We start from the raw sequence: 22445 nt of genomic DNA on the forward strand, positions 1-22445 counted from the left end.
GGCTGAAGTTAGACTTGTATTTGTTATGGTTAAGGGCAGCCCAGAATGATTGTAATGTAAGTGAATGTAGAGTCTTTAAAGGAATTGTCCAATACTCTCTCTTCACTCTCTTATTGAGAGTCTGCTGGTTGGCAACCTCAAGGTGAAAACAAGACTCCAGGAAGTCACTGCATCCTGCGCAATGTCCCCATTGCTAGTTTTTCAGGTATAGTTTTGCACTTTGTGCTAAGTGCTATGCATCAAATGCTTCCATGCAAACACACTAAACGAAGATGGTGAAAATAGTAAACATTTCTGTTAATAGCATTGTCAAAAGCATCTTTCCCAAAATGTCAAAAAGTAACCGAAGACACACACTTAGTGAGTAGGTCTTGTATCAGCCAGATCCAATTAGTTTCTCCATCATTGTTATTGGAACATTTTCTGCTACTCATTCACTCAGCTCATGTTGCCAGCATCATTTTTTTAGTGCCACAGCAATCCCCTGTACATAATATCACTTCATCACTATATTTAAGTTTTCATAATTGATATTGGGAAAGTCAGATCAGTGCATCCCTAAAAGCAAGTGTGTATGTGTGCGTGTGAGCTTAAGTTGCACCACAGTACCTGGTGTACAAACACATACTGTTACTCCTTCATTGAGACCTCTCACTGTAAGTCTATGTGAGGCGAGCGTGTGCCCTTATTCCCTCAAACACACAAATTGAGATGTTACCTCTGAGCGCATAAAAAAGTCTTCTTTATATTCATAAATACTGAATGATTAAAGTGTAAATGCAAGGATTTTTAAAGGCCTTGAATGGTGTTAAATAACAAGCCAATGGCTGCCTCCCCAGAATATCAATCATTTCGAACTCCATGAAGGGATCAACTGATAATGTCCTAAAAAAAGGTAAAAGTGAAGTGCAATACGAGTTCCTTACATACTTCATGTACCAAAGAGTTTAAGCTTTATTTAGCATGAAATATGGAATTCTGTCTACATAGCCGTTTGCTCATAATCCTGTCATTCCTCTATATATCATCAAGGCAAGGTTACATAACATATGCAGCTGCCAACAAGTCCTACTTAATCATTTTAGCAAAAAAACTGGTTATTTAATATCTCTGACTTCTTTCTCAGCTTATTTAGTGCAGATTTGTTCACCTCCCACCTTAATATATGTTACTGCGAGGCAACTTAAAGCTGGGGTTTGCAGTTTATTTTTGGCATCACTGGGCAAAAATTACATAATAGCCTTTCAGCATATTGTAATTCAAGAGTCCAGATAAAACCAGGAGCTGCACCTCCTCTTGGCTCTGTTTTAAGGCTTCAGAAAATGTAGCCAGTGGCGGGAGACTTTTAATTACAGGTCTTTTCAGAGAGAGGGCGTCCTTATTGGCTCTTCTACAAATGCAGATGTGCGTGTACATCCATTCAGATGATGAAAGCCTGATTCAACGGCGGAAACTCCCGCATGCTATTCCAGCATTGGTAGCAACTGCCTCCACTGCAAGGCAGCCCAAAAACAGAGGATGGTCTTATCAAAAAGCGAGTGTGTCCGGTGTAGCATTTCAGAGAAAGAGAAAATATTGCCCATCGGGAGATAATGTTTGAATTGAATGACTAGTTCTATACAAGTTACTGTATGAAGCACGAGAGAGAGGAACAGTGTATTTCCAACTGTTTACTTTTTGTTTTTTTTGCCTTTGCCAGAAAACTGCCTACTCTGGGGTATCACTTAAATTACAATATGCTGAAAGGTTATGATGACATGCTTGCCTAATGCTGCTAAAAATGAACTTGCTACCCCAGCTTTAATCACACTTCTTTTGGTTGAAAGGAATACTTTAAGCTCAAATCAACCATTTGTACATCAATTACTCAGTACTTTTCAAACGCATGCATTTTTGCTAAAACCTTACGATTCAAAACCCTTTCGCTCCAGTAGTGCGACTGGGTCTCCATGCTGTGTAGCGAGATGAGCCTCCTGAATTTGCACTTAAAATGCTGTCAGAACTTTCAATTAGAATTGCCAACCAGGGTATTAAATCATTTTTTTCCTCACCTGCCACTGTGGTTAGTCACTGAACATTTCTACCGGCCGCTCAATTTTTTGTGTCTGCCCCTTTGAAGTCTATCTAGAACGCTTAAAAAAATCAAACATGAGTCAGTGGTAGCAGACAGAAGAAATAAGGAAAACATCATGTTACCTTAATCCTTGACTATTTTTGACTAACCTTAAATTTTACCAGCCACAGCCAACATGTATCCTGTATTTGGCAAGCGGCAGGTGTTAAATGCATTCCCTGTTGCCAATGCAGCCTCCATAATTATAATAATATAATATAATATTAATCTGGAAGATAATTCCAGATTAATATAAATTATATAACCACAAATTATATAAGGTAATTTGTGTTTTTTTTGTGGAAATTTTTCCTTGACAAATTACCGATATGGCAGATTCGCACAGGATTAAGAACACAGACGACCTCTGCCATTACTCCCAGGTAATACTAGTCCTGTGCGAATAAGGCTTGTTGAAAGGAACCTTTGTAGTTGCCAGGAACGGTAGAGGAGGATGAAGAAGTACATGCAGTAAACATATTCACTCTGATACTCATCCAGACAACAGTCCTGATCTTGACATTGCATGTTACTAAAGAAAGCTCACCAAAATTCACCTTACTTATTTCCAAATTATAGCACAATTGAAGTCTCATTCATTTGAGGAAACAACGTCACCACAAGGTGCATTTAGTGGCTTTTCTGGAGCATTATCGCCTAATCTTTATCAGCAGAGTGAGCATGCCCAGCTCACGAGAAGCTCTCAAACTGCTCAGGGAAAACAAAAATGAAATTTGATCATCAACATTTATATGAAAATGGGGCAAACATATGTGCCATGATCAAAAGTTTCCGGCTAACAGTGGCTAAATGGACAATGTATCCATCATGTCACCTGTAGTTTGTTTGAATGTATGCAGTAAAGTAATTAAAGTAAAATGTTATTGTATAGTGTGCCTAACAATGATGTACATTTTATGTTTTTTATCTACAAAAAATGTACAAATGTGGCCAAATACATACATTTTGATATTTATATATGTATAATTATTTGTATCTTTGAATGCATCTTTCCCCTTTTATCTTTACTTGTATCCTTGTAATACTCATTAATTGCACAACTTTGTCTTTCAGCACAGCTCTATGACCTGCACATAGTTAGTGTATGTGATACATATATCTCTGTGAATCCTAAAAGATGATTGAAATACAAAAACAAGTCCTGAAATTCACACAGTAAAACCGGGTTTCTCCAATAGCCCTGAAGCTCCTACATACTGCCATGTGTGAACCTTACAACGAGTGTTGGCAGCTTTTGTTGTTTTCCTTGTTGAACCTTGTTTAAAATCAATCGATAATGCCACAAAATGCACCAGCCAGCCTGGCTATTTCATAATAATTCTCTAAAAAGTTTACTTTCCACAGATATAAAGTTCAACTTTAGTTCAACCGTGTAACTGCAGCTGAGCCAACACACACACACACACACACACACACACACACACACACACACACACACACACACACACACACACACACACACACACACACACACACACACACACACACACACACATGCCATGAGCTCGCCAAGACTGTTTGAATTATGTGTGGTTAACAATCTATATACTAAATGATGTACTCCACGTGATCACACACGCCTTGGTCTCCTCATTACTGTTGGCGGTATTTATTCTTTAGCTTCAGACCAGATTTGTGCGCAGAGTCGAGCTTCTGCACCTATTAAACTGGTCTAATTGCTTCTGCTGCCAAAACTCTCGTCTTCTGGCCTTTTATTGCCTGCTGAGCTCTGAGCCAATACCTTAAAACCATATTCTCCCCTTTAAGCGCCACGACGAGAACAGTACGTTCTCTGGCAACCCGCTGCAACCACGAGTACTTAGTGATTCTTTATGCAGATTGACTTGCTAAAGTGAACATTATCGAAATTAGAAATGAAAAATGCTAATCAGTTGCTTTTGAGGGCACTAGAAGTTGACCTTTTTCGCTGTTGTGCTCTGAAAAGTTTCTTGTTTTCAATGTATTTGTGATTTTGTGCGGGGGTCAGACGATATAGAGTTGAAAAGAAAATAGCACACAAACAACAGCAAGAAACTTTGACAAACATGTGTTTATTGGCAGTAGACCTGGGCGACCAGCAATGCACTGTGTAGGGCCTCAGCAGGAGTCCCTTTCAGCAAGACAAACACCTCAGCGTCTGGCTGTGCGTATGAAAGCGGAAAAGTGTTTTTCAGCGTTGAAATTGAATGTCGAAATCGATGTCCAGATTTAGTTTTGATATGGCTTAGGGTTGTCATATCACATTAAGATGGATACCCTGTGGGAGGTTTTGCCAGGAAGTGTGATGAGGAGGATCCTTTCCTCCAGGAGCAGCTAATCAATATGCCTCTCAGACACTCTCTTTTTCAGCCTGAGCACCACTTTTTTTTTTTAACACTGCTGACACAGTTCAATTAAACTTGAGCTGCAAAAAAAAAAAATCAAGATTCAGTGGGTCTAACTCATTTCAATTCCAGTACACTCAAGCATTTCCCCGCTATTTAATCTACATCTCACACCTTCCTTTAAATAGAAACGTTACGAAAGTTATGATGCATCTGGATCAGCGCTTGAGTGTAACCAAATCTTACTCTCGTAGCTGATTTGTGTGTGTGCGTGTGTGTATGTTTGTGTGCATTGAGTGATGACAAATCACACCTCTCGTGGCGTAGTTGCATCTGTCATCACTCCATCAGCCTCGCTCAGAAGGAGACAGAACAAGTGTGGAAATGATTATATTGAGGTGCCCCAAAGCTGTACACAGGCACCTGATCAATATTCAATCTCAGTTATTTCATCCCACATTACCATCCCACACAGGGCCGCTCGATGACTGGAAGGCCCTTCGCAGCTCGTTGAGACTGAGAATCGCTTAATCAGAGAGAGTAACTAGATTCTGTGGCGTCAATAAGCGCATGTGAGCTTGTGTGTTTAAAGTAGTTGGAGATATTATGGTGAGCCTTTGATGCAGTATGAAAAGTTGAGGAGGAACACTTTCAGGATATGAGACAAATCATTTTCAGTAGTTGTGCCAGTGTGTGTTTACGTGGGTAGATATGTGATATATTAGTTTGCGATTAGCTGTTGTTGTTTTCTTTGTGGATTGCTTCAGTCAGTGGCTGGATGGATGGATAAGAGACACAGAAACATTTGCGTGGAAGGTTACTCGTCCATTCTCAAGTGAGCGTGTGCAGTTAATGGTGACAAACGTTTGTTATATCTGTCCATATGATAGCCTGTTCAAACAGGACATGTGACGCTGTATTTATGAGTCTCTGCGTGGCATGTAGGCTGGCTTCTGCTCTTCCATTGACCAGCCCTCTCATTGGCTAACCTGACAAACCCAACCAGCCCATTCGGTAGTCTGAGTTCCTTATAAAAATAAAATGTTAAATAGTTCTATTTGTAAACAAAACACTAGAATATAGACATCTAATTCTTTTTCATATAACATATTCTCAACCATGCTCATTTTTCTTATATATACACAAAGTAAATACTTGACCAAAAGATAAAAGCTATCTTTAGAAATGTTGCACTAAATAACCTAGCACATAGAACCATGCTGTATTAAGGGTCACAGAGAAAATACCAAAAGCTTTATAAAGTGATTAATTTAGTTCACATACAGTCTCCACAGAGACGAACATAATAATGTTGTTGGGCCATGATGTATCTAATAATTGTATTTACTTGACATTGCCTGCTGAGCAGCTTGGTGTTGATTTTGGCTGAGAGAGTATGAATTTTTCTGAAAGCTTTCATGAGAACACAGTACACTTTATTGATTCTTAATTCATGCAGGAATTAGACAAAACAGTCTTTAAACACAGACTTGTATTCTTTGTTTTTTTATTGCAGAGTGCATGGAGACTGGATATTCAGGCATTGCAGATTCATTTTTGGGTAAGGCCTGGAGGAAGGTGTTTATCAGTACAAGGCTGGTCATTATGTCTAAATGAAAAGAAGGGATGACTTATGCTTTATGAGTCATGTTCAATACACAAACAGCTTTCAGTGTGAATCACTGAATTAACCACATATCAGCAGCTTTGTCAGTCTCCACCACTAATCCCAGAACAATGCAACTACATAAAGATGATCATGCATTTTTCTCTGAGGGCATTTTTTATTTTTTATTTAGGACACTATGAAAGAGGTTTTTATCAGCCTAATGGTCACACTTTATTTTCAGTTACGTCGTTGGTGCAAAGAACAGAAGGAAGTAACTGTGGCTTTAGATTCAGATTCACTGTAAATGGAAATCAAGTTCTGATATTCTACTGGGCTGGTCTTATTTGACAAACATTGTGGACTTGTTCAGTGATTGATTATTATTGATTAGTTCCGTTTATGGAAAAAGATGGTTCTATAATCATATATTTGCTTTTTTTCCTAGGATGTTTGTTGTACTTTTATTTTTTTATTTTTAAACATTCTTCTTGGTGACATTTCATATGCAATGCCTATTTGTCTGTCGGGCTTTTAAGTGCTTCGGTTATGTTTGGCACGTATTATGTTGTCTGATTGGCTGTTGTCCGACGGGCAACCAGACAAGTTTTTCCTCTGCGTATTGATAAAGTTATCTAAAGAACTCTAACAGTTGCTTGCCAATAACTGAAAACAATATAATAAGAGAAGAAGTAAGGGTGAAAGCAAGGGAGAGATTGGAGATTGTAAGTCTTGCGTTGGTCAGAAACATCCTTGTTATTGTTGTTCCTGATAATGTTTGGGGAGGGACTTTCAGTGCAAAGATCCTGTTGTGTGTAACATTTTCAAGAACATTTAGCAAAGTACATTGGAGCCAAATTGTTCTCCCAAGTACCAAATTCTACATTTTTAAGAGGGCTTTACATGAACTTCTGCAGTGTTTTTTTTACAAAACGTATATGAGCTGGAACAAAGTGATACAAAGCCAGCTGACTAACGGACGCACTGCTCCTCTTAGTGCAGTCAAAAGATAAAAGGGATTTAGTGGAAGAACAGCATATATCAAGTCAAAGTAATGAAAACAAAACTGAGCAGACCTAATGAACCAAAGAGTAGCCATGTTTAACTGCTGGAAAGAAAAGAAAAATTGAACGTGCAACATCGTTTGACCTAACACTCACACACGGAGATGGAAGCATGGGAGAAGGATGTTGAGCATATTCAGAGATGCAAAAGATCATCTCCACTCGGACCACAGAGAGGAGCTACTCTGTTCTGCAGAGGCATGCAGTCCCGCCTGACTTAAAATAGTGTTGCAGTTTTCTAGCAAGACAAAAGTTAAATGTGCATCAGAGCTGTCTTCCAGGCCTTTAAAGTCCAAGGAAAAGCAACAAGTCTTCACGCACGTGGCTTTCTGCCAGAAGTCACAAGACCTCAACCCAAATGAACATCTTCGAGAACATTGAGAAGGAACAGTATTCAAAAAATATCACAAGACCATCTCTGGAAACTGGAATGTGGGTTGGTGAAGAGTTGGTAGAAAATAAATGTCTGAGTGTGAACTCTGATAAAGGCAAACTGTGGACAATACAGATGTATTGTCCACATCTGTATTGATTTACAGATAAAAAACAGCAAGTATATCAAATTAAGTTTCAAAATTCTGAAAAAGTAAGCAGCAGTATTCTCTGCTCTGAAACGTTGGCAGCATGTCCGCTGAAAGCTCATACACCACGCTGAATTTTGGGTGAGGGTTTATTACATGTAAATACCACATGTTGGCCATCTCACTGCTGCACACTACTTTGGCAGAATGTTAACGCTCTATGGGCAGAGCATGCACACCACAGACTTACCAGCTAACTTAAATGGGGATAACCTAATTCGATTGCGTGGCTCTTCTCGACTTTCCAAATATTATTGGACTGAATATATCAAATTCTGATCGGGAAACTAGTCATTTTGAGGAGGTTCTGGCGCTCAAACAAGTAGGCTATGATGTAAGCACGAGTGAAAGTGGAACACGCATGCAGCGCGCTCTCATGCACGCTCTGAATGACACACAGAGAGGGACGGTAAAGAGACAGACAGGGCCGGACAAACGGTAAAAACTTTATTGATTTTTTGCACCCATGCGTGGGCCCAGATGGCCAGAACACAGCTGCTAGCTAGCAAACTGCAAGCTGTGGTGAGCAAGTGTTGTCACTGGCGATGGAGCAGCAGAACCTTTACAATGCTTTACAATGTGACCTTACCAAGGCCAGATGTAATGCCTGAGCAGTTGCATTGAGATCCTCAGTCAAGTCACTGATTTAGACTCATGTTGCCTGTCAACATGTTGATACGGTGTGTCAACACCTCTATTGTGTGATCAGATATAGCGGAATAAAACATGATTGCAGAGATAGCTGGAGGCTTCTTCACGCTGCTGCTCCACAAAAGTATTCACTTTGTCAGTGAAGGTCAAAGGGAAATTTTTGGTATTTTTCAACCTTATTTTCCCATGTTTTTGTGTCTATGATACTAATGGGGACACACATTTTTAAACTGCTTTAGCATTGAGTGCTAAACGTGCAGCAATGTAATCCTTCCAGGCTTATTTTTGTCAATGACAGGCTCAGATTGTTATTAATATTTGGAAAGGACTCAACAGAGGAATAAATCCTTTTTCGTTCCCTTTTGCTTGATCCGGTCTGTTTGTTATTGAGTCTAAATATGTCTTGCTCGGGTTAGGGCTCATCCACGTTGTCTTAATCAGATAAATATTCAGCTAGGACATTAAAAATCTTTTACATAAAACTGAGATTTTCTGTACTCCAACAAATGAATCTCTGCCCAACACTCCTCTTTTCAACTCTCACTCACGTTTTCACAATTGTCTTCCGGCAACAAGTCCCCTCGCGCAAGATTTTAAAACCATACTTCCCCTTTAGCAAGTTTAGGTTCCTGTCCATAATGTCTGACAATTCTGAACCTGTCAGTGGCAAAAATAAGCTCTTTTATTAGATGGACAACACATTGACAGTGTGCAATTGCCCGGAATAATTACATTTTATCCCCTTTAGCGGCTGCCGGCTGCAGCATTCTCGCCCAATGCTGGACCATTAGTCACCTAGACACAAAAACATGGCAAAATAGGGTCCCAGTTGAAAAATACCTCAGTTTAACTTTTACTTTTGTGTACTTTTGTGTAGAAGCCTCCAGCTCTCTCTGCAATCATGTTTTATTCCCCAATAGCTGATCACACAATAGAGGTGTTGACACACCGTATCAACATGTTGACAGGCAACATGAGTATAAAGCAGCACCTTGACTGAGGGTCTCAATGTAGCAGCTCAGGTGTTACCGTTGGCCTGGAACAGGCATTGTAATGCCGGATAAGTTTATTATTTTACTGCTCTGCAGTCGCCCATTAACAAAAACGTGTTTAAAGTTGACCGACAATCAAATCCAAACACCCACATTGTGTGTTTTAACACAAAGAACAAGGGATCACGGTGAGTGGAGGTGACAGAACGCACATTCAACCCACTGAGAACAAGAACTAAGTGTCAAACTTCCCCATTCTTACCAGATGATGGATAGAATGCATAATTATGTTGTTAGCCAACTGAAAGAGGAGGAAGCTGGATACGTTTAATCATTTACCAGTTTCTGTAGATAGAAAGTAAACTTTTAAGTAACACTTTGAAAACACTATTTACATTTGAGATGTAAGGAGCCTTTTCAAATGGATTAGTGTTTACAGGGTAGAATACTTGGACTTTTGGAGTGTATGTAAATGTTTTTCCATATTTTTAAACAAAGTTTCATCCAGTAATTAGATTTCTTATGCGCATGTAATTAAGCAGCGTCACCAACCTGGTCTCGACGGCACCAGCAATGAATTTTTTCAGTAATTCAATCTCAAGAAGCACATCATTCAGTGCAGTCTGTGGTGCTTACGGATATTGAGTCCACGCTCCTTAAGGCCTCCAAGTGCCCTTATGTTCAATTTGTACCTGAGTGGTAACAGATAATGAAGATCAGCATCGAGTCACACCAGGGCTGTCACCCCTTCCACCTCCAGAAAACTTTGAATTTGTGGCCTCAAACACAACATATCAGACATGAAGCAATGCCTGTGAGCTAGTCCAGGCCGAAACCTCAAGTCTGCTGCCACACTTACATGGCATACTGCCCTCACTGCAGCATAGTGAACATTATTCTAATCTAGTCGATGTGCTGAAGCCTGCTGCCTCCCTGCTCACCTGCAAGCCATGCTTATGCTGCCTCCACCTCAGCATTCAGCTGTAAGCTCGGAGTCTATGTTCCCCTCAGTGGAGGATTAGTATTGTAGCATGTGGAGAACGCTGCTCATATTCAACATTCACATAATAATCTAGTCAGCTCGAGTTGGCTAACTGGTACAATTTGCATAGCAATACATTCAGTATTAAAGCTTCAAGATAAGATTTGGAGCATTTTGATTGTCTCCCGACGGCTCTCAACATGTCGACAGCAAGCCAGCAACTCTCAGCTAATGGGGGTAACAGTGCTAAAAGTGCAAACCACGGTCGTCGCATGAGAGCCGTCCAGAGCGGCTGCCGTGAGCTAGCCAGTGGGGCACAGTCGAGTGCTCGATCATGCACTAAAAGCAGAGCGGTTCTCGAAAAAGACTGCAAGCAGCACTTCTGGGGGACCAAGCATTAAGCCCGCTCCGAACAGGCATTAGAGTTCAGAACGGCCTCGCGGTCAACTAGCAATAAATTAATTGGCTCCTTCTGAACCAGCACGACCTGAACGGGCACTGCACCGGTCTTTACAAATGGGTCACAAATCTTTAGCTTCACTAAAAAAATTGAATTGTGCATTTTCTTAGGGACTAATTTTAGCAGCAGATTATTATACATTATTATTATACATGTGGTTCTCTAATGAGTAGTTACAGTAGCAGGATGATTCATGTGGGATTGACTTAAGATAAACTACAATGCCCATGTTCATTGTAATAAAGGAACATGTCAGCCAGTGCACTGGTGTGGCTCATTGATGTGTTTTTAATAGTTTTTGGACCACAATGTAGCAGTGAAGAAATAAGCTAGGCTTTAGCTACACAGACTGTTAATATCCTTTATCATGGGATTTGTTGACAACAAGTAAAAGGAAGAACATAACCACAGTTATCTTTCCAGTTGGTTGGCAAAACTCATCCCATATAACAGTTAATATAACCTGTGAGTTATCTCTGGCAACGCAATTTGAAGAGACAGAAATAGTAGTGTTGAGTGGGACAGTGTGATATTTGGTTTCGGTGTGGACGGTGGATGAGCCAAAATGTACATAGTATTCATTTATAGTCTATCTCTTCGAAATATGGCAGAGGCTGCCCTACTTCTTCTTCCACAGGGCAATGTTTTTTCAAGCGTAATATCCATGATATTGTGACAGCACTGTGCTACAGCAGCATTTTAGTGTTAACAAGTGAAGTTTTTATAGTCAGCGTTGGTTTCACAAGCCATAACTCTCCACCTGAGCACCTGAGAAGTGCTGTAAAACCAGCCCACTTACTCTACATGGAGCGATCTTCTTTAATGTTTCAGCAGCAGAGCGGAGAATTTGTCAGATGTGCATCTTTTATGATGTGGTGATGATAGCACTTTCTGTAATGCAGGAAGAAGAAAAAAAGAAAAGAAAAAGTTTGGCTTCTTTTCGCCAGACCTGAGACATGAGTGTAAAGAATCCATGATTTGATTTATGTCGTCTCCAGTGGGACCCGGAGGTATCTGCTTCACTGAGATAGGAAAGAGAAGTCAGTGCAAAGAAGAGGTGAGGAGAGAATCATGTGATTTATGTGTTTGCCCATAAAAGGACTGCTGTCCAACCTTTTCTGGAATCAGGACTGGGGTGTGTTTTTGCTGCCGAACAGGTGCTGCTTGTACCAGTGAATGTGAAGAGCAGGGTAAGATGACAGGTTTAACTCTTTTACTTTAATAACGAACAAGACAAATTCCTATGCACAAGAGGAGACATTTATTTTGGAATAAAATGACTTTCCATTCAAAATGAAAATATACATTTTCGTCATACATTTTGGAAAATAAGCTCATTCACTTTTCTTGAGTTATTGATTGACTTTCATGTCTGTTCCCCTAGCAGAAGCATTAAATCTCACAAATTAACACGTTTTTTAACGTTTGTTTAGTCTGTACACAAAGAGAAATGTAACCACTGTAAGTGGTTTTACATGGGATTAATGTATGAGCTTTGACTAAGTGCTGAAACTCTTGGAATTTCGACTTGAATGACCATTCCTTTGCACTTTTGCATGTCAGAGATTGTTTTCTTTCTATGTTCAGAGTACAATGGTCTGCAGCTTTAGCTTTCTTTTATCCAATATACATTAGAGCATGTCTCATCTCCTTTATAAACATATAGATAGTTTTTATATTCTCTCTGTTATTCATGAATATATTATATTTGTGTTTTGTTTTCCTTGTAGGGAAAATGGCACATTTTATTGCACATTTGCTGTGTCAGTCTCATCCGGGCTATAAAATAAATACTGTCAAAGTTTTTAAACATGAAAAAAAACAAAAAAAAAAACCATGATAATTTTGTTCAACTGTTTCCACAACTTTCAAATCAAATTACACAGAGGATCCACAATTCCCAAAGCATTTGGCCTCATGATAGGGACAGCATCATTCATAAAACTGCTGCGTCGATACATTGATACTTCAGAGGGATTTTAATACAGCTTATCAAATTCTCTGCAGTCTGAATCTGCAGTTGTTAACATGAGAATCAAACCGGAGCCCGGTTCGAGGTTGAGATCTCATCCACGGTCACTTAAGTGGATGATTGTTCGTGACTCTGAAACTGTTTCTGCTATCAACTCTCAGATTTTGACTTCCTAAAGGTCACATAGACTCACAGTACGTCCCGCAACATCGAGCAAACTTGAGGCAAATAGACTCCCTCAGCACCATCTAATTTTCATGCAGTCCTTTCCACTGTTACACTTAGCATCCCCTAGCAGCCTGCCCTACAGTCATAAATAACTTAAGAGCTTATGAAAAACACTGTAAACAGCAAAGTCGTGGGAGGGCAATCAAAGATAAATCTTGAGTATTACCACTGCACCAATCAATAATTAAAACACTGACTCTCATCCAGGTATTCTTTATGGTTGATAGAATAATAAATGAGAGCACTGATGAATTAAACACAAATGAAAATAGTCTCTGTACACAGTTTGTGTGAAGTAGTGACAAAGTACCGGCTGCAGTTTTGTTTAATATTTGGAAAACATTTGAAAGTATACTGTACAATATATGTCTGAATCTTTACAAATAGTGTTTACATTCAGTTAGAACTCATATAGATTAATTGTAAGTTATAGCATGTAAGTTTTACCATCGACTACAACAACCAATGTAATGGTACATTTTTTACGGAGTATATATTTCTACTTACTTAGTATATATATATCTTTACTCAGTATATTGTATTCATGCTTAAGTACTTCTGCTCTGAACTTTGTTGAACTTCACCGTGTCTCTGTTGTGCAAAAGAAGAATTCTCCCTTGCCTGTTCACAAAGATAACTAACTGTGTTGTATGAGAATGTTCCAGCGCCAAGGCCTTTGGGCCGTTTGTTTTCACTTGTTGTTCCTATCAGTCTGAGACCAAAAGTCTGAGACCAAAATGTCTGTAACGTTGGCCATCGGCCCCCACCTTTGCTCATTCTGTACAAAGAAAGCTTGTTCACTTTTTTCTTGGTTCATCCTCACTGAGACTGTACGCATTCTGTTGTGATGATTGCGCCTTCTCTGCGCAGAGAATAAATACTTTAAAGACAACCTCTGGAGTTTGGTATTCTTTATTTCAGCATCAAAAGACTCACTTAAAGCAGGTATAACATTTTTCCACCACACTACGTAAGCTTCGGAGGATTTTATTGGCCAGTGAATACAGTAACCATCACAACACAGGGACAACTATTTAACAATAGCAAACACTGAGCAAAACTATATCAAAGTCAGCCCGATTTAGCCACGGTAAGGAAAATATACGCTGTGTCCCCAAGTTAGTTTGTGATAGTTTGTTCTCTCAACTTTATTTAGCAATATGCACAATGTTAACACTTGTTTAATGTATTCTGTGGCTATGGAGGGGCTTCGCAGTGTCTGATAAAATGACCCTGATGATGTCATCAGGGGGTTATCAATGGTGGCCCCGAGGGCTCAATGCACTGCAAATTAGGAAAACACCTATTTAAAACATATGCAATACAAATTAGGGAAAACTACCACCAAAATACAGAAACGTGCTGTAAGTAGCACATGCGACAACAGAAACTGTGTCCAATAGACATTAGAAATTGATGCACACTGCTGAAATTAACATTACCAAACAAGGCTGCATATTTTAAAAATGATCACAAACTAATTTCTATAGAGTTCCCCGCTTTGCCCAGCTGGTAGTCCAGTCGGGATCAAAGTAAAAACAATGCCTACAATCTTTGCACACAGCACAGAGAAGAACCATATATTTAAGCATACATTTCTGCATGAACGTGATTTTTGTACAGGACACACAGTATATAACATCTAGTGCTCCACTGCCATTGGAAACAATAACTCTGATGATAAATTATTACGGTAATGTAAATTGCTTGTACATTGCCTCTCACTTTTCATCATGCAAATGTCCAATCAGGCAAATGACATGATATTTATGCGAAAGCATTATCTGTCCTTCATGCTGTCTTTGTTGTCTCTGCAATATCACAGTATCTGTCCTCTGAATCCATTATGAAAGCAGCTCCTTGTAACAAAAAATACACGTCAAAGCAGCTTGTGAGCAGTTTGAGTGAATACAGATGGGTCTTGCATTGAAAATAAGAAAGACACACAACAGTCACAATCTGAAGGACGTTGTACATTAAATACGACAAAAGGAGAACACCACCACATTATTCTGCAAATTAATACAACCAACACCATCTAACTCAATATATAATATCAATATATCGTATCACAATACAAAACAATACATCTTTATTGTCCAGCAGGGTGGAAATGTGTCTCCGGAGTCGTACTGTGTTAGCTATATCAGTTTTGCCAAATCTCAAGCAACAAACCTGTCAGTATTTAGGTCCATTGCTTTGTGTGTTCATACATTTTCTTTTAGTTGAAACCCAACAGCGAAAAGGACAGTGGTGGTGAGGTGTGTAGCTTTAATTGTAGCTCAGGAGGCTTAAGGACTTGGATAAATAAACAAAGAGAGAAAATAAAAACACCAAAAATACATCCACAACTTCCTATCGTGAATATCTGACAGATTGTTGTTAGTCTTTATTTTTATATTTAGACATTGAGTGTAAAGCAGTCACTGGTGTTTTACGCCGCATGTGATGTCTGAAACAAACAGAAAGGGGCTGTCCTGCTGAGTCTAGAAACAACAAAACAACATACTTTGATTCTGTGCTCACGATGAGGTACCAGTATTTCTCTTTAAATGTGAAATATTTGTCTACTGACTACCACAAACTATACCATAAAGTGCCTTTATTATTTCATCTGTCAAACAATTGCTTCATAAATAATTGAGATAAAAGGTCCATACGTTGTAACTAATGGCTATTAATTGTTACTAAATAATTGACTTGTGTTTTTATGAGCCATTATTAAGTACACATTTTGGGTTGCCAGATTGTGAAAACTACCTCTGACTGCTTTGGCAGACAATCTGGATTAACAACTTGTTAACGTTTAGAAGGTGAGAAACCCTTGAGCATTTTGAGCAATAACTACATTCTTACAAAATAGAAAGGTTAAACACACGCCAATGACATTTTTTTACAACCTGAAATTCCTAAATGCGTTGTAACTGTAAAGCATTAGTACATTTTATCAACCATTAATAAAGCCATAGAGTACAATTTATAAGCCCTTCATAGATCCTTATCAGAATTCTTTCCGATTGAAGACGTCATAATGTGCGGAGATAAACAACTCTCACAGCTGTGAAGTGGAATGTCATCCTGAGCCCTCAGAAAGCTGGCTAATAATAAGAGCGCTTGTTTGTCAGTGACAGATCTCACAAGCTGCACTTCAGTTTTGTCGCTAACCAGCTAGACACCGGGTGTAGCCTGTGGTTGATAAAGGTTAATGAAAGCTCCTTGTCCAAAAGGACAAAGATTCAAGCCTGAGTTGCTCCTCAGCATCTTTTCTCATCAGTGCATCTTTAAAAGTCTGTGCTGATTTTCCCTCTAGTTTTGACTCAGTTTTTTCCCTGCCTTTTGTTGAGCATTTATTTCTTTTTCCTTTGATTTTCTGTTGAACACCTTTGTTTGTTTGTTTTGGTGCAAAGGGACAGTAAAGCACAGACAGAGGTAGACACATATGATAAATAGAAACAGACAGAGAACAAAAGGTCCTCAAGGTTTGCAATCAATTCTCCGAAAAGAAAAGAAAATATACAAAAAAAAAGAAAAATAATAACATATGCCGGCCAGTTGTTGATTTTAAGTGTGGTGCAGGTTACATGTGTGAGTGTGTCTATATTTATAACTGAAAGAGAAAGGAGCAAATAGAAATAAAGTAGGAAAGACACCCAAACCCTCGGAGTGAGACAGGGAAGTATCTTTAACTGTTGGATTTTGAATCCATTGGACTCGCTCCTTAACCTCACCCCTGCAACCCCCCTCCAGACTACCACAGCCCCCCCACAGAGGCCACAGCTGAGCCAGCGGTGCTGCCTCATCACTGGCACCAGTGGGATGATTTCCTGAAACTTTCTACCCATATGTTTGATCGGGAGAAAACATATCTGGGGGGAAAATCAATCCAAAATATGGATCACAATGGCATAAATAGACAGTTTTGTCAAAAAATGTGGACAGGAGAAGATGAAAGGGTGAGCAAGTAGGTTGATCTGAACATCCTAACTCCTAGCCCTATCCCTCGGAATAATTGGCTAAGATAACATACCCAGAATGCATCAGGAATAGCTCCTCAACCATAAGGCTTATATGCATATTTGTCATCTTTTTTGACAAGTAAGAAGCTAAGGAATAACTAGGACTGTACATTTTCTGAAAATACACTGAAATATTATATTTATGATACAATTTATAAAGCCATAGGCTACTAGTGGGATCTCAGTGTTTTGTGCATGTTTACTGTTTATATGTTGACTGTTTACTGGGAGTTTTACTTCACTGTTTATTTCCGTATCGCCAAGTCAGATATAACAGAAATCTCCCAAAAACATTGAAATAATAATAAAGATAATGACTGTTGATCGATATTCAGTTATGACCAAAGAGCTCTATGCTATAAGACAAATAAATGGAGAATGCAAATAATTTAATGAAACAGGTCTGATTAGATTTCTCTGAATCCAGGGAATAGAAAGCTATCAGGTCTGTCATCATCTTGTGGCGGTATCTACTACTAGTATTACTACTACTACTACTACTACTACTACTACTACTACTACTACTACTACTACTACTATAACAACTACTAAGAGCAAGAAGTGCAGCAGATCTCTGTGACTCTCAGGATTTATATCATTGCCTGCAGACATGTGAGTAACTTAATCTGCTTTTCACAAAATAACATAACCCTTGGTAAAATACTTTGACAAGAACATAGATTTATGTCAGTTTGATGGTAAATCAAAATTGATTGCTTTGTTTCCCGCTGACAGGCGTTGCGTTGTGTATCGATGTTTCCAGGGATACCACGAATGTTATTGTAGTCTTAACAAAAACAATTATCCCAGATCTTTTGAACGCCACTTACTTGTATATTTACAACGGTTGAATTTGTGCAACTCTATTGTTGAAATACTTCCTAATAAAACATAGTTTGGACAACATTTCTGAAAGCTGAAGACTCCTTGTTTTCAAAACAGTATAACATGCATATTTTTTTATAAATATACCATCTTTTATCGTAATAATGGCTCAGAGATGGACCCTGGGAAATGATTAGGTATGTGTATGATACCTCAGGTGTGCCTTGTTGTAGGAGGAGAAACAATTAAGACAAAAACTAATAAAAATAAATAAATAAATAATAACAAAAGCAGTTATTGTAACAACAACAAAGGAGTGGAAAGCACTGGGTAGATAAACACATGTCATAATACGGTAATAATAATAATAATATCACCATAAATAACAAGGAATAATATGTAATTGTTAGTACATATTATTATTATATAGGTCAGCTTTAATAGGAATGTTTATATGTGAGTGAGTGAGTGAGTGTTACACTGCATATGTTGAAAACCTTTGACATTACCTGTACTTTTCTTACTCATGGTTGACATTTCTGCTCAAGCTTCATACCCATTTTTTTTGTATGGTATCAATTTCCAATTTATTTATGTGAAAAAGTTGCAGAATATGACTTCAGAGGCAACGCCATTCATCAAACTAATTCCTTGCAAGAGCAGCAAAAACATTCACATAAAAAAAGACATGTTTTTGATTAGATGACAGTACAGCGGTAGTTGGGATCATTGGTCACACTGGAACCATCCGCTTTGACCACCGTGACTTTAGATGAGTGCTGGGAGCTTTGCAGTGCGTTCCTGGAACAAAGACGCTCGCGGTAACTCTGGGCAAAAATGAGCAGCATAAGCGGGTTGATGCAGCTGTGGGAGTAACTGAGGCAGATACTGATGTTATAGGCATAGACGAATGCAATTGTCGGGGTGTTGTTGGTCAGGTTGACCACCTGAATGACGTGGTAGGGTGACCAGCAGATCAGGAACAGGGCGATAACCATGAGGACCATCTTGGTGGCTCTTTTAGCCCAAACGGACTGCTTACGTTTGACACGGCGGATGGAGCTGAAAACGTGGCAGAGGGTGAGTGAGTAGAAGGTGCTGATGATGATGAGGGGGATGATGAAGCCCAGGATAGACTGGTAGAGTGTGTACCAGTACATGTCCTCAGGCCCATCCAGGTTCATCATGCACACCTCCAAATGCTGTCTGCGCACAACCTTGGCGTACAGCATGACGGGGACTGTGAGGAGGAAGCTGCCCAGCCACACCAGCATGTTGATGATGATGGTCCACTGGATGGTCCTCTTCTCTGAGGTGGGGTGAACAACAGCTATGTACCTGGGAAGAAGAGGTCACTTTTTTCAGAGTTGGACTGCAGTCGGAAACACAAATGACAAAAGCAGTTTTGCTGAAATGCATTTAAAGAACTTTAGTTTTGCTTCGAGAGGTCATTTTCATCCTTGACGAGCTCAGAGACTCAAATCAAGCACGGGGAAATGATGAAATCAAGTACCATGTCACCGATACACTCTCAATATATTACGTGCTCAGTAGAGCGATGAATGCAGTGACAAATTAGTATAGTTTCAACAAGGTGACAGCAGTAGAAAATGAACACATTTCAATTGTGATTTTTGCATTTGATTGTGTTTCAATTGGAGGAGCAGCTCAGCTCAACAAAATTGACAATCTTTAGGACATTGGCAGGAAATGAATGACCACTTTATCATAATTTACACTAAGTGCCATTTAAGTGGAACAAATGACGTGTTTCTAGTTGCAGTCTACACGTTACATGTGACTCTGTGCTCTTGCACGACTGGACTGGTTAGATTATGCAGCCATGTAAGAATCAAATTTTGTCCAAGACATCCTGTATCTTAAACTATTCATCAATTGTTTGGTATTGTGGTCAACAACAGAAGCTGGCATCCTCTGTTGAATATACTTTTAGTGTGATGGTTGAATCAGTAAGTGCAGATCAATACCCATGTGTCTGGCCTACTGATGTATTGCCTCAGTTCAGCCAGGGAAGACATTCATATGATCAAAAAACATACACTTGGGACTGCTAGAACTCATCACACTATGTTTAATGCTGAGAAATGTTGAATAAAGCCTGAACGCTGAAACACGTTTGTTTCCTTCTGCAGCTGTTCATTATTAAAAGTATGACATACTTATTTGTGTGGCTAACAAATTTGCTACTGTGTGATCCTTGGGTCGGCACCCATTAAACTCTAAAGACATTTGAGTCAATCCAGTTTCTTTGTTCGCTGCTCTGTAGTTGTCTCGCTGCAGTGTGAGAAAAAATATCATCACAGCAAACGGATTCAGGGGAAACATTGTTATTTTGACAGCCTCCACAGTAAAAGTATTTATTTCTAATATTTAAAGACCTCTTATATTTATTGCACCATGTCCTCAACAAATATCGACACTTGTACTTTAGCTGCTTATTTGGAAACAAGAACATGTTGGTATCCACATAACTGCAGTGAAATGAAAGTAAACAGTGTCCTGATTTAAAGTGGAACAAGCAGAAATAACTTTTTCCAATGATGATTAAAACAACACTGTCTTTATTGGCGCTACCAGGAGGATACAGAAGGTTGTGAACTAAGATTAGAATGTCAGTTTGGGATGGGTCTTAACAGCTGAGAAGGGAAAAAATAGAGAGTTTGAGTTGTCATGGATTCATGGTTTTTAACAGATATAAGTTGATTATATTAAAATTAGAAGTTACATTTTTCACTGTGAACAGACTTTGCTCCTAAACTGAGATAACTGTCAAGAAATGTTATTTTGATTTTGTGGGGCATGGGGCTGAGGGGTGTCATTGTAGCCGTCAAATAGAAAACTCTAATCACAGTTTCTTTGAATGAAATAATAACAATCAGCCCTGTGTGAGGTTCTAAACACTATAATCATGCTGCTTTTTGTATTATTTCTATTGAGGTGGCACACAAGAGAGCTTTTTGTTTGTCTGTTTGTTAGAGGTTATCATTAGTTTGATTTCCTTTTCATTAAGTATTACAATAGCTTATCTTGAAGGGCTTGAAGTTTAGTTTTTATTTATCTCTTTTATTTAGTGTTTGCAGCAGCAAACCTTTATAACTTTCAAAAATATATAATTAAAGTAATTTGAAAGGATAGAGTTGAATCATTGTGTTGTCAAGGCTAGGTACTACAAAGAAGCATTGATAATATGATAAAATTACTAAATGTTATGAGGCCAATTTTCAGTGCTGGTGGTGCTGCCTATCAGAAGACAATTAGCTGGTTTAGTGGCCCTACAGAAATGCATTATGTATATTGTTACTGAAAGTGTGTGACGTGTTGCTCTGAGAGCAACTCCTGCTCCGGTGATTAGCATCAAATAAAGATGTTTATCAGTCTAACACTTGGCGCACAGGCTCATTAAATGTCCTCTGTGTGTTCAGATCATAAACATGGCATCATACATCATTTATGCAGGGAACATTGTGTCATCATGGGCTGTTGCACGGATTACCCTCCCCTAATGGTATATTTTCAGATGGACTGTGAAGTGATTGACTCTTTCTAAATGATCGCACCTGTAACTTGCTAAAGGGGTAAATGCTTTCAGCTTTATTCTCAGAGAAAATTGTATTAATATGATGATTATTCAAACTTTTAGTATGTATAGCATGTATCTAAATGCAGTATTTTGTTGTCAACCTGCGGTACTGTGATGCTTTAGAGAATAGCTCTTACTTTGTTTCCAACACTTATATAATTATAATCAAACACGAGAATTGTCATCAAATCTGCGATATGGCTGGATTAAACACTTACCGATCAATGCACAACACAGTAACAATTCCCACTGTGGTGAACTGATTGCTGACGTCCACCACCACGACCGCTTTGCACATAAAGTTTCCGAAAACCCACTGTCTGTCTCTGACCAGCTGGTGAATGTTGAAGGGCATCACAAGCAAGAACAGCATGTCGGCTATCGCCAAGTTCAGCACGTAGATGTCTGATACCATTTTCTTCTTGCATGTTTTCACCGCGTAGATGACCAGTCCGTTGGCTAAAACTCCCACTGAACACAGGATGCCATAAATCGAAGGGAATATGTGCATGAAAGTGGTGATGTCGATGTGGTTGTACGACGAGGGACGTGAATTCAGACATGACAAGTCAGTCAAGTTCTCTGTTTGGTTTTTCTGGCAAAAAGTGCCCGTGTCATTCATCTTCAGATCCTCTCAATAATCGCCTCAGTGTTGTTGTAATTAACGCGCGCACCGGGCGCTCTCCAACTGGCGTCCGGTCTCCAAACTTGGGCAGCAAACTCTCAAAGAGTACGTATCCTCTCCTTGACTTCGTCAGTGGATTTCCTCAACAGAGATGATAAGATTTAACACAGGAAAACGTTAAATCTAATCAAGGCTGACTGCATGAGCAACGATGCTCCCTGGAACATGTTTATCTCTGGAGGCAGACCATTTACTGCGCGCATCTGATGTGCGCTTTGCCAAACACAGAGTGCGCCTCGGGGGACACTAGTTCCCTCCCTTTAAATATAAATCGCTGCGTGATGTCAAAACAAGCAAATGAAAAGAAGGCACTTTACCGCAGAA

General features: G+C 39.2%; 1 protein-coding gene across 1 annotated transcript; it reads right to left on the reverse strand.

The window, feature by feature from the left end:
- Positions 1-18267: 18267 nt before the first annotated feature.
- On the reverse strand, positions 18268-22066 carry mchr2b (melanin concentrating hormone receptor 2b). The gene is made up of 2 exons (XM_068715380.1): positions 21655-22066; positions 18268-19173 (listed from the first exon to the last, which is right to left on the reverse strand). Exons 1-2 carry the CDS (start codon positions 22056-22058, stop codon positions 18534-18536), a joined length of 1044 nt encoding a protein of 347 aa, XP_068571481.1. The 5' UTR covers positions 22059-22066; the 3' UTR covers positions 18268-18533.
- Between the last annotated feature and the right edge of the window lie 379 nt (positions 22067-22445).

This window comes from Cebidichthys violaceus, unplaced genomic scaffold (assembly GCF_023349555.1).
Source record: "Cebidichthys violaceus isolate CVI_PGR_0920_01 unplaced genomic scaffold, fCebVio1.0.p SCAF_2, whole genome shotgun sequence".
Classification (NCBI taxonomy): Eukaryota; Metazoa; Chordata; class Actinopteri; order Perciformes; family Stichaeidae; genus Cebidichthys; species Cebidichthys violaceus.